The 12,500-nt window shown below is 46.9% G+C and overlaps 1 protein-coding gene across 1 annotated transcript in view; it reads left to right on the top strand.

Moving 5' to 3' along the window:
- Positions 1–12,500, top strand: part of SFXN5 (sideroflexin 5) — a 67,370-nt gene that overhangs the window by 27,729 nt on the left and 27,141 nt on the right. The window contains 2 exon segments of the mRNA XM_052681857.1: positions 178–243; positions 9,727–9,817. Of these exon segments, the coding sequence (XP_052537817.1) occupies positions 178–243; positions 9,727–9,817 (157 nt within the window).

Below are 12,500 nucleotides of genomic sequence, written 5' to 3'. Positions count from 1 at the left end.
TGCTGCTGCTAGATGACAGACCGTGTGTCACAGAACAATATGACAAAATTAAACCTGTCTCTGGTTTAAAGAAAATACAAAAAGGAAAAGTACCCCCAAACAACAAAAACAGCTCAGTTGCATTTTAATAACCAGAAGTTTGTTTATTGAAAATATGTTTTGTTTTTCTTTCCAAAGCCTTCTCCGACGTCCAAGTTCATCCAGGGCTACTTGGGAGCTGTCATAAGTGCTGTCTCAATAGCAGTGGGTAACGCTTTATGTATTACACTACTAAGTAACTGCTCCCTTCCAGCAGCACTGCAGTGCTTTTGAGATGTTTCTTTGAATTGCCAAGCATGTTTAGATTTTAATTGACACAGCTCAGTCTAAACAACAAGAAAATATTTTAACCATGAGGAGTCTTTGTCCATGCATGCCCAAGCTTTTCAACAGAAGGAGACTTCTGCCACTGATTGCTGCCAGCATGTCCTGCACTGTGCTCTGCTTGGGTCTCTGTGCTGTTGCTTTGCTGCTGGGTGAACTCAAATTATCCACGCGTGCAGGGAGCCTACAAACAGGAGGGGAATCATCTCTTTGAAAGGTAGATAACAGCAGGACGAGGGGAAATGGTTTGAAGTTGAGGGAAGGAAGATTGAGGTTGGATGTGAGGGGGAAGTTCTTGACAGAGAGAGTGGTGAGGTGCTGGAACAGCTGCCCAGAGAGGCTGTGGATGCCCCGTCCATCCCTGGAGGTGTTCAAGGCCAGGTTGGATGGGGCCCTGGGCAGCCTGGGCTGCTGTGAAATGTGGAGATTGGTGACCCTGCCTGTTTTGGGGCAAAAGGCTGTGTGGGCTTGTTAAGACTTCTTTACAGTGTTTCTACAGAGCCAACTGGTGATGGTTAGAAGAATTACGTAGATGGGAGTAAGATGGATTTCCATGGTGTTGGCTTGGCTTGCTCACTGGCTGCCTCTCCTAGAATTAACCTGTGCACACTGACCAGCCTTCTGTTGGAATGAGCTTCCATACTTCATAACCCCATAGACAGAGGGCAGGAGGCAGAGAGAAGTGATATCAGCAGAGTTTTGTCATCCCACAGAGCTCATGGGCTCCATAAGGAAACTACTTGGGCCAAGAGCAGAGCTGACCATGGTGGGATGGCTCTCATTCCTCTTGTGCTGATTTGCAAAGGAGCTGAAGCACTTCAGGGAACCACCAGTGGGAGAAACTCATCCTCTGAAACAGCATGAAAAGCTTCCCAAAGACCTGGGGATAAAGGAATTGCATCCAACCAGCAGTGGCCTGCAGGCTCTGCAGGGTGGTTGTCACCACTGGTGGCACGTGGGCCACTTGGCACTGCTGATGGGAGATGCCATGCTGCAGTGGACTTCTATGGAAGGCACTTGATGCCTGCAAAGAGTATTGCAAGGTATCGCACAGAATCATAGAATCCTTGGAGTTGGAAGGGACCTTTAAAGCTCCTTTAGTCCAACTGCCTTGCAATGAATAGGGACATGCACAACCAGATAGTTATTTGTAGATCTGAGGGGTGCAGTGTTGCTATGGGGAGGTGGCAGCTCTCCTTCCATCTGAGGGAGCAGTGAAAGGCAGCAGCTTTAAGGCTGCTTCCTCCTTCCTGATGTGTGCAGGTCTGTTGGCTTCAGCGTGGGGTCAGCCGTGGTGCTTGGGGTGCACTGAAAGTGGACACTTGCAAAAAGATGGCAAAGTCTGCACACACTGAGGTCCCTGAACAGACAAGCCCTTGGGGACAGGAGCAAGGCAGAAATCCCCTATTGCTGGCTCAGAGCCGCCTGGAGAAAATCCTGCAGGCAGGGAGTGATTTTTATGTTGTAAATATCTGGATTAATAACCAACAGCTCCTCAAGAGGTTGTTGGTTTTATTTTGTTTTTTTGTTTTTTTGTTTTTTTTTTTTGTAAATGGTGATGACAAATAATTTAGCAGCAGCCTCGAGTTTCATTATGTCGGATTCTAAGGCCTCAGCCCTCATTAACCGGTGTCTGCTGTCAGTTAGCAATAAATCACCTCCCAGTGTGAGCCTATTAGGACCAGATGACCTGAAAACAAGTGCCACTGCCTCCAGTGGTCTGCTGAGACCCGGTATTAATTAAAGCAGGCCCCTTCCATGTTTGCAGTTGGCAAGCGATGCAGGGAGGAGGCTGGGGAAGTGACAGATCAGCTGGGTTGTGATGCTGCTTACCATCGTCTTAAGCCTGTGCGGTTTCATCTGAAGAGAGGGACAAACAAACGGCTTTCTCACGTGGATGGAAGAGCAGATTTTGGCTTTATACTTCTTGCAATTAAACTAGAAGTCTCAGCAAATCTTTGCAAGTAACATTATTCCTTTCTCATTTGAGAGAAATGAGAAATCTCCGTTACAGAGAAGCAGCATAGATCTGGGACTGCTGCTGTGCAGTCCTTTGGGATGAGGAATTTTAGAGGAATTAATATTTATTTACTATGCATTAATATGGGATATATTACATATTTTTTCAGTAACTTTCAGTATTTCTTTTTTTCAATATTTCTTTTCCTTCCACCTTACTGATCTGGCACCTCATCTTGTGGTTGGCAACCAGCTTGTGACAGGAAGGTTGGAACCAGATGATCTTTGAGGTCCCTTCCAACCCAAACCATTCTACAGTTCTTTGGTTCTACTCCCAGCCTGATTCACAGAATAGCTCTGGGCAAAGGAATCTGTGCCAGAATTTTATTTCTTCTCCAGTACAGTATTGCTTGAGACAAGGCTAGAGCTGACCTCAGAAGGAAGGACCTTAAGATTGGCCAAGAGCAAGGAGACGGAGGAACCAATGTACCAGATCTCCTCCACCTCTGATGTTTTTGCTTGTCGTATATGGTGTTCCTTTCTGCCAGTGACACACTGCTCCCCATCAGCACCTGACATGAAAGAGAAAATGAAAGCGTTGGTCTGAGATCTGTCATCCTTAGGACAGAAGAACAAGAGAGGTTTGTCCCCATTAAAAATGTGGCCAGATTCCTTCCTTGAAGTATGCCAGCTTATGTAACATTATAGATGGCTTTTATTAAGAGAATGTTTAGGATTGTTTGTGGGCTCAGGTCTTGTCAATACAAAGAGAAATGTGTTGTTCTTGCTTAGCAACCTGAGCTAGGTTCAGAACAAAAGTAGGTGTTTTGTCTTTGGTATAAAACCAGAGCTGCAGTGGCACGTAACCACAGCCGCCAGGCTCTGCTTTTGTGTTGGTCTGTGTGCTTGAAACATCACAGAATCATCAGTGTTGCAAAAGACCTCTAAGATCCCCAAGTCCAACCCCAGCCCATCCCCACCATGCCCACTGACCAGGTCTCTCAGTGCCACATCTCCATGCTCTGACCACTCTGCTGGAGAAATTTCTCCTAATATTAAACACGAACCCTCCCCTAGTGTAACTTAAGGCCAACTAAGCAGGGCATGAATGTTTCCTTTTGGTTTACCTTACTAGCTAACCTTGGGTTAAAAAATCAGGTGATTGATAACCCATTAATAACCTCAGTGCCCAGTGCTGGTATTGATGGCTGGCCTTGGAGGCCAGGAGGGTGTTGAAAGCTGCTCTTCAAGGACTGATCCACTGTACTCTTAAAAGTGTTGATACAGAAAGACCACCATGCTTTCTGACCCTAAATACTGGCTTTGGACTATGAACCATCCCCCACAGTGCCCACTGAGCCTTGTCCCTCATGCTGTGTCTCTTCTGGTTGCTTGTCACTCTTCCTGTCCCTGCAGGTAGAAATGGAGTGAATGCTGCTTGGCTGGGTGCATCCAGCAGGATGGCCTCACTTATCAACTCTGCTTCAGGGTAGGGGAATGCGGCCCAGTGACCTGGTATCAGTTCTGATGGATGGAGTTCTTCAGAGCAGGGACTCAACCAGAGGTGCTCCAGGATTCAAATTCCCACTATTGCAGCAAGAAATCTCTTTTCCCCTTCAGGCATCTTGGAGGTCATCCTGGGGCAGTTTTCACAGAATCACAGAATTGTAGGGGTTGGAAGGGACCTCCAGAGATCATCGAGTCCAACCCCCCTGCCAAAGCAGGTTCCCTACAGCAGGTCGCACAGGTAGGTTTTCTCCTTAGTGATGTTACTTCTAAGAAAACACATCTTGCTTGTTGGTAAAGAAACAGCAGCGTTCTGCAGAGCTGTATGAGGATGCTCTGCTGTCTGTCTGGGCTCACATCTGAACCTGCACACTGGGAAGATCAGAGCTGATGGATGTATGGAGCTCCTGATAGAGCCCTCACTCCTGGGAATGCTTCCTGGGTGCTCTCGTAGTTACTGTAGGTTTCAGTTGTGCTTCCTGAGTTTTTCAAGCATGGTAATTTGTCTTGGAGATTTTGGGTTTTATTTCCATGGGTTTCATAAATCATAACCCAAGTGGGGATCTCAGATGTGGTCACAATTGGTCGATCAGAAATGTTACATAAAAAATGGAACTCCTAAGTTTATATTTAGTTGTAAAAAAGGAAAAAAAAAAATAAAAATGGTACAGGAGTCTAATCTGCAAAGCCAAGCCTAGTGTGCATCTAAGAGATCAGCTTAAAGCAGAGCTTGCTTCTGGACAAATGGACTTTGCAAAAATGATATTTTCAGACCAAGCAGGTCTTTTTCCCCATAGAAAAAGTCAGCATCTCACAAAATCAAAATCTGCTTTGTCTTGAAAACATCCATTGTAACGCAAGATATTCTCAAGCCATGGAGGATTTCAGCAGAAAGATCTTATTTGCCTTCTCCGAAGGAAGCTGAGAGGTGAAGACAATTCAAGCCTAGGATTATAGCTGTAAAACAATATTAGCATCGTGGTGGCTGTGTCACAGCCAGCTTTTGGCAGTAGCTGCCCTTGCAGCCCAGGCTCCCACAGCTCAGCAAACTGTACAGCTCTGCCATTCCCAGGGAATGTTTGCTGAAATATGCAGATATAAAAATATTGTAACACCATGGAGTGAGAATAATGGGGGAAAGAGTGCGTTTATATACGGCAGCTCTGTTCGAGGAGAGGAGAGTGAGAGGAGAGTGAGAGGAGAGTGAGAGGAGAGTGAGAGGAGAGTGAGAGGAGAGGAGAGGAGAGGAGAGGAGAGGAGAGGAGAGGAGAGGAGAGGAGAGGAGAGGAGAGGAGAAGGGAAAATAGAAAAAAGAAAAAAGAGGAGAGAAGAGAGAAGTGAAATGAAAGAAACGAGAAGGAGGAAGAAGGAAAAAGAGAAGAGCTGTGTGATGCTTGCAGGCAGGATATTTATCCCAAACTAGAAGGGTCAATCTAAGGCATCAATGAGATAAATTAGAGTTGGACTGACTCAATACCCTTAGAAAATTCACAAGATGAAAAAGAACAGGATCTTAATTTATTTTCCCAATTCAGAGTGGACAGGAACACCTGTTGGCCTGAGTGGTCCCTTGGTGGTCCGGAGCACCCGTGCTCTCCTGCTCACACCATAACTGGCCATTTGCTCTCCTTCCCATGGCGCGCTGAACTCGCGCACGCACCGACACCATTTTTCGCCTCCCTCTCCAGGTGAAGGTGCCCCTGTGGATTTTTCTAATCCCAACTCCCTCTTCCTGATAATTGTTTGTGAGCCGTGCAGAGCAGCTGCATTGACAGCCTGCGAATGGGGTGTGATGGCCGTAATCAGGTTGTGGGCCACCCACCGCCGTGGGGCTGCCGGCCACTGCGTGCGGCACGGAAAGCACAGGGCTGGAGGGAGTCCAGGGAGAGCATCCAAAGGAGGGCTATGGGGATGGGAAAGGCTCTGCCCCACGGGGCAGTGGGCATGAAACAGTGTCCCCAAGGCAGCGAGCGTGGCGCTGAGCTGCCAGAGCTCATGGTGCACTGGGACACTGCTCTCAGATGCAGATTCAGGCCTTGGGCATGGGAGCTGTTGTTCTCCTCTTTGTTCCTTATCGCCTATCAAATCGTTGTGCCATTTTCTTCCACTGACGTGCCCAACTGTGGGGCTGCTGCCCTTATCCTTTCTGCCATCGTTTTGGGTCTGACCGATGTTACCTTCTTGCCTTGCTCTTGTTTCTCTCCAACTTCTTTCTCCACTTAGTTCATTTCTGCTTTCCCTTCCCTGTGCTCCTCCATTCTGTTCTCCTTGGCTTGGTAAAGCTCCAGTTGGTAAACGGCCCAGTTTCCCATCTCTCTGCCTCCATCTTCACCTCTCAGCCCTAATGAATGATTTTTTTCCTTCCTTTTCCTAATGCTCTTTTCTTTAGTTTAGCTGGATGGGGCTCATCAGATCCAATTAGTGCTGTGGTGTTTTAATTCAGCAATCTGGTGATTTTGGGGCTGAAGAAGCAGCTTCCTTCGAGCCATTCCCTGCTTCCAAACCGACTCTCTAAGTCACCTGAACCAGCTCAAACTGTAGTATTCCGTGTGCTATGGCCCATATGCTGCTGAAACCTGGGAAAGGTGTCCCTGTTCACTGCAGGAAAGTTGGACTGGTTGGCCCTTCCAACTCCATGGATTCTATGATTTTGTGAAAGCCGAATCCCTTGCATCAGTGGAGCTCTAACCCACACAATGAAGTGTAGAGACCCATCTCATCAGCATCTTCCAACCCATGTCTGCCTTCTTTGTGGGATTTCTTCTGTTTAGTAAAAAAAAATTTGCTGTCAAAATAATGCAAAATCACTTCTTTTTGAGTGATTTGATGTATTTACTGCTGTGGCTCAAGGGGGGGTAGGGTTGGAGCTCCTTCAAGTGAGTCAGTCATTGCCGACGTGAGGAATTGAAAAGCTGCTCCTCAGGCTTCAAAAATATTAGCAGTCATAAAGTAAAAAGTTGGATTTTTTAGAATGAAAAAAGGATTTTTTTTTTGTTTTGGTCTTGTGTTTTCCACGCTTTTCAAATTCATATTGTAGTGGATATGAAGTCAGAACTTTTTAGGGCAGGAAGGAAAAGAAAGAGAAAGGGGGAAGAAAAGGGAATCTCTCGGTAGCTGATTACGCACAGTCTCCCACTCCACCAACCCTGGTTTCATGGTGCAGGAGTTCAACATCCCCAAAACCCAGCTTCCCCAGCTCATCAGGATGCACTGTCATCCCAGCTGATGGGCTGTGTAGAATGAAACCTCAAAGAAGGTGCAATTTTAAAAAGCTGGATCCATCCCCTAGTCTGGGTTGCATCATGGGAATATCCCGAATCAGTTCTACAATGAAACTCCTATTTAAAAGCCATGCTCGGAGATCACAGCTGCAACAAGGAGCACTCACTGGGCCTGAGTTTGGACATCACCACCGTGGGTATTTTCATCCCAGCTCAGTCCCCGGGCTCCTTTCACAGTCAGCAGAGCTGAATGGGCACCGCTAGGGGTGTTCTGTGTGAGCACACAAATGTCTATCTTGGGAGGAGAATAAACACCCTGAAAAAAGGCACGTTTCTCAGGGCTGGACTGCAAAGCGAGCCCATCTGGAGGTACCACATTTGCTCTGATGAATCCCACCTGACTCCGTTGCGTGTTTGCACAGCACAGCGTTGTGGATCCCAGCTCTGTGACTCAGACTGTGGGCAGGGTGAGGATAATAATACTCCCGCGGTTGTTTTCTTAGCTCCAGTGATGAATTTGACTCCGCAGTCGGTGTTCTTTGGCCAGCCCTAGGAATTAAAGCCACTGGCTTCTTGCTGGTGGAGGAGCTCCATTTCAGGGCTGGATGTTCTCTTGCCCTCACGCTGCTGTCCCTCTCCATGATCTGCAAGAAGAAGTTCACAGGTCGACTCGAGTCATTGCACAACTGTAAAAAACAAACCCTCATTAGTCCTTTAAACCTGGTCCTCGTGTTGGGAATTCAGGAGATTGGATTCAAATCTGTAGCAATGTTTAATTTCATATTCACAGCGGGGTGGTTGCTGTAAGTGGAGGAGCGAGTTCGTCTGCAGCACCAAATTGAATCTGAAAGTAAAATGCTTTTTATTACCACCAACCTCACAGCAGCGTCGCTCCAGGGCTCGGCTGCATCTTTTCTGTTTCCAGAGCTGCTGCTCTTCAGCTTCACGTTCAAATCCTTCCATCAAACCTACGAGCAGAGGCTGGAAACCCAACACGGTTTGTCATCTCCGCAGATGAACTGTCTGCAGGCTATAAATACTCGGTCTGCAGGGCAGCACCGTGCTGGGGGCCGTTGTAGCTTCACTTTTACAGGCACACTTTTTTTCAGATGAATGTTTGGAAGAATGTTCAATTCTACAAATCCCCAAGCTTGGATAATGTAAGAAAACAGCAATCAAGTCATTTTTGAGAGGGAAGAAGATGGAGACGAAGCCCTTTATTCATGGCAGGAATAAGAGGAAACGCTCCGGCTCTTTGGGATCAGGAGGGAGGGTTTCCTTTGGGGTCTCAGCAGTGGTTTCATGGGGCTCTAGAAATGCTTTACGGGTCCTGGGATCCAACACTGCCTATACAGGGCTTGCCCAGCAGTTGTGCTTCTCCACATCTTCCTCGCAGCCTACAAAGAGACGAGATGCGCTGCGGATGCATGTATAATGTAGCAGCTTGCAAAATATGTTCTGCCCCAAATCACTATTTGTTGGCAGATTTTTGGCTTTGGCTGATTTTTTTTTTTTTTTTTTTTTTTTTAATTTAATTTTGCTGCATTTTTTGGCTGAAAACGTTTTGGCCGAGCGTTGCTCACAACTTTTTTCCATTTGCGTCCGAAAATTCCCGGTTGGGGACAGTTGGATTTTGTCTGCGTGTTTGTTTCTTTGAAAGAGAAAAACATCGTGGGGGGAACTAATTTGAAGGCTGGAGCCATTCCCTGCTAATGGGTTGGTTTGGTGAATGACCCCAATTTCTGATCAAAACTTAATTTTGATGGAATTTCTCCAACTATCACCAGTATCTGACCACAGAGCTGTGAAACAGTCTCTGTGACTTAGATCCTTTGTGAAACTGGAGAGATCTGCATCACACACGTGCTGGAGGAGGCACCCAAAAAAAGATCTGTGGTTGTAATGAGCTGCCTACTATCTCTTGCTCCTATTAATAGCTCCTTTGTAGCCCAAATATTTGATGGGAGTGAAGCGATGTGTTGTGCACGGCCACAGGAGGAGGGATGAGTTGTGTTGGAGCAATACAACTGGGCAAGGACTAGATGGGAAAGCCAGCAGATGGGAAAGTTTGCTGGAAAATGCTGCTGAATTGCATAAAGTGCAGTGAGGAGCAGTTCCATGAGAGCAACGCAGTGGTTTCCTGGCTGTCTTTTGCTTGCAAATGGCTTAAAACCCATCAAGGGTTGAACTCAACGCAACAGAACCCTACAGCAATGGGATGTAGTTCCCCAAAGAAGAATGGAGTGGTGAGGTGCTGGAACAGGCTGCCCAGAGAGGCTGTGGATGCTCCATCCCTGGAGGTGTTCAAGAGCAGGTTGGATGGGGCCCTGGGCAGCCTGGACTAGTATTAGGTATGGAAGTTGGTGGCCCTGCCTGTGGCGAAAGGGTTGGAACTTGATGATCCTTGGGGTCTCCTCCAACCCAAGCCATTCTGTGATTCTGTGCATGGAGAGGGGCCCAATCCATCCCTGTGTAGGGTTCTGTTGCTGTCTGCAAGCTGTGGCACTGTCCTGCTCTTCCTAGCTAAGTTCTAGTTGTTTTTTGGGTGGTGCTGTGTGGAACCAGGAGTTGGACTCGATGATCCTTGTGGGTCCCTTCCAACTCGGGGTGTTCTATGATTCTATCGTTCTAAATGTTGCTGTTTTTCTGTTCTTTTGTTTTCTTCTTGTGTTCCAAGGTGGGCCTTAATGTTCTGGTACAGAGAGCAAACAAGTTTACCCCCGCCACTCGTCTCTTGATCCAGAGGTTTGTGCCATTCCCCGCTGTTGGTAAGAAATCACTCCTTTTCTCTGTATTTTCATACCCTGACCGTGGGTAAAAACTGCTGATGGGGAATGGATCCACCCACGGGGATGGATGGAGCACAACTCAGGTTGGGTCTGAGTCAGAGATGCACATGGGAAGTTGTGGGCTCTTCTGTTGCATCCCAAGGTGTCGTGAGCAGCAGGTTGTATCCGTGTCAGCATTGATTGAGAGCCCATAATTAATTTGTTTAGCTTAGCTCATAATTAATTCTCTAGTTCTTTTATTTGCGTACTGTCGTGCTTCATTATGTGTCAGGACATCAGGAATCCTCCTGCTAATTGCTGTTTTGGTGGCTTTGAAAGCTCTGAGTTACCTATTTGCAGACCTGGGTGAATTCCTTAATTAAGATATGCCTGCCCATTGCTTCTGAACTGCCAGCCTGCAGCCAAAGGGCAAAAGTTAGCTTTTTCTACGTGAAAAGCAGAAGCTAATGTTAGGCTCTTGTTCCACTGCACACAGGATTAAGCAGCTTCCCTGAGAATCAGAGAATCACCGAGTCGTTAAGGTTGGGAAAAGAGCACCAAGATCCCCAAGCCCAACCCATCCCACCATGCCCACTGACCAATGCCACATCTCCACAGTTATTGAGCACCTGCAGGGATGGTGACTCTACTCCACCAATAGCATAACAGTTTGTGTTGGGAGGGACCTTTAAAGGCCATCTGGTCCCATTCCTTGCAGTGAACAGGGACACCCACAGCTCCATCGGGTGCTCACAGCCCCATCCTGCCTGACCTTGGCTGTCTCCAGGGATGGGGCACCCACCACCTCTCTGGGCAACCAGTGCCTCACAGCCCTTACTGAAAGAAATGTTTTTCTTAGGTCTGGTTTAAATCTCCCCTCTTTTAGTTTCCCCTTGTCCTATGAAAAGAGGTGCACAGAGGGTTAGGGCAGACAGCTGCTTTTGTGTCTGAACCCACTTTCCAGTCAACCCTGCCTGCTTTCACAGAAGTCATTTCTAGCTTATATTGCCACATTTTTTTTTTCTAAATTCTGAAAATCAGATCGTCTATGCATGTATTTAATTATTTCTCATTTCCCCTTCTATTTGAAACCTTCATGAAACCTACATTTAATTGAATCATAGAATAACCTGAGTTGGAAGTGACCTAGAAGGACCGTCGAGTCCACCTTTGCATCACAGAGCATCTCTTCTGGTGCAGTTTTGTTGGAAAAAGAAAAAAGAAAGCAAGAAAACACAGGGGACTAAATCTGCTTTAAATGAATACTCAGTGTCTTTTTTACTGTGGCTTGGTGAGCTGAAGGGTTGGTACCACAGATAGTTTGATAGATGGGAAGAGTGGTCCAGTAGTTAGAATATTAGAGAGACAGAGTGTGCGTGTGTGTATGTTCCTCTTCTTCTCGAGTGTAAGGAGCATTTGTCACCACAAATCATCCTTGATTGCAGGGAGCTGCGTTCATATAGGGCTCACCCACCCACCACCCTCAAAAAATTAGACATTTGTTATATGACATGAGTTGAGATTAATTAGTGAATATTAACCCATCAAGCAACGCAGAAACACATTTTTGGAAGCGGTGGTACTGCAGCAACAGTGGCTTTGCATTAGTTCTGGTTGGAAAAACAAAATGTGGTGGGGGGGGGGGGGGGGGGTGGAGTTGCTGGAAAATGCCAGCTTGTGGAAAAGAAAACTTTTGGAGGAATTAGTAGCTTTTCTATGGAAAATTTTAAGGATTTCCTGCAGAGATTTGAGCGTTTCTGCACGGAACCTGGAGGAAGGCTGCAGCTGGGAAGGGTGTTTGTGGACCACCAGCCCCATGTGTTGCCCTGGGTGAGGGATTTGGGGGTAATTTGGGGAAGACAGCAGAAGATGAGGGGCAGAAGATGAGCAGGGGCAGGTTTTGCAGGAAGGTGATCTGTCCCCACTGAGGTGTGGGTGCAGGGCTGGGATTTCTCAGATGCTTTGATGGCCAACCCCAACGCATCCCTGTCGTGCCCCACCATACCCACCACTGCAAAATCAGTCCACAGAGCCCTTTTTCCCCCTAAAGCATGAAAGATGAGGGCAGACGGTCAGCAGGAGCACTGCTAACACCGTGCATGTCCATGAAAGCAACCTAGCCTTGTGTCTTTGGTTCAGACAAAACGGCTGTCCTCCTCTGAGCTCAAAGCTCAGCTGTCCTTCACAGCTCGATGAAATCACTTGTGGTGATTTCCATCACAGCTCCTCATATTCATTGTTTAAGAAGAGTTTATCTGCTGGATTAGTGAGAGAGGTAAATCCAGCTGGGGTGTACCTACCTTCAGAAGGAGCAGCTGTCCAAAATCAGTGCCTGGTTGTCCAAGCCCAGCTGGTCAGCAGGGTTAAGCCTTGTTTTGACTTGCCAAATCTCAATGTCAGGTGTAGAATGAATGGTCACAATGGGAGTTGGGAACATGGATGGACACCGACATCTGGAAATACCTGTATTGTTTTGTGTCAGTGTGCTCCTGATTGTGCCGTGTTAAAGGAAATTACTACCATTCCCTTCTTAAGCATCACATCTCTGTCTCAGTACAAGAATGAATCGTTGACTTTCAGAAACTTCTTGGCAGATTGATGAAAGCAAAGCTGAAGAGATGGTGTGGAGAACAGAAGCCTGCCATGTGGTATTGACCGGGGCTGCGATGCTAATCATCATGCT

Source organism: Tympanuchus pallidicinctus, unplaced genomic scaffold, assembly GCF_026119805.1.
Source record: "Tympanuchus pallidicinctus isolate F22 unplaced genomic scaffold, pur_lepc_1.0 scaffold2, whole genome shotgun sequence".
NCBI lineage: Eukaryota > Metazoa > Chordata > Aves > Galliformes > Phasianidae > Tympanuchus > Tympanuchus pallidicinctus.
This window is presented reverse-complemented; position numbering and strand designations above follow the sequence as displayed.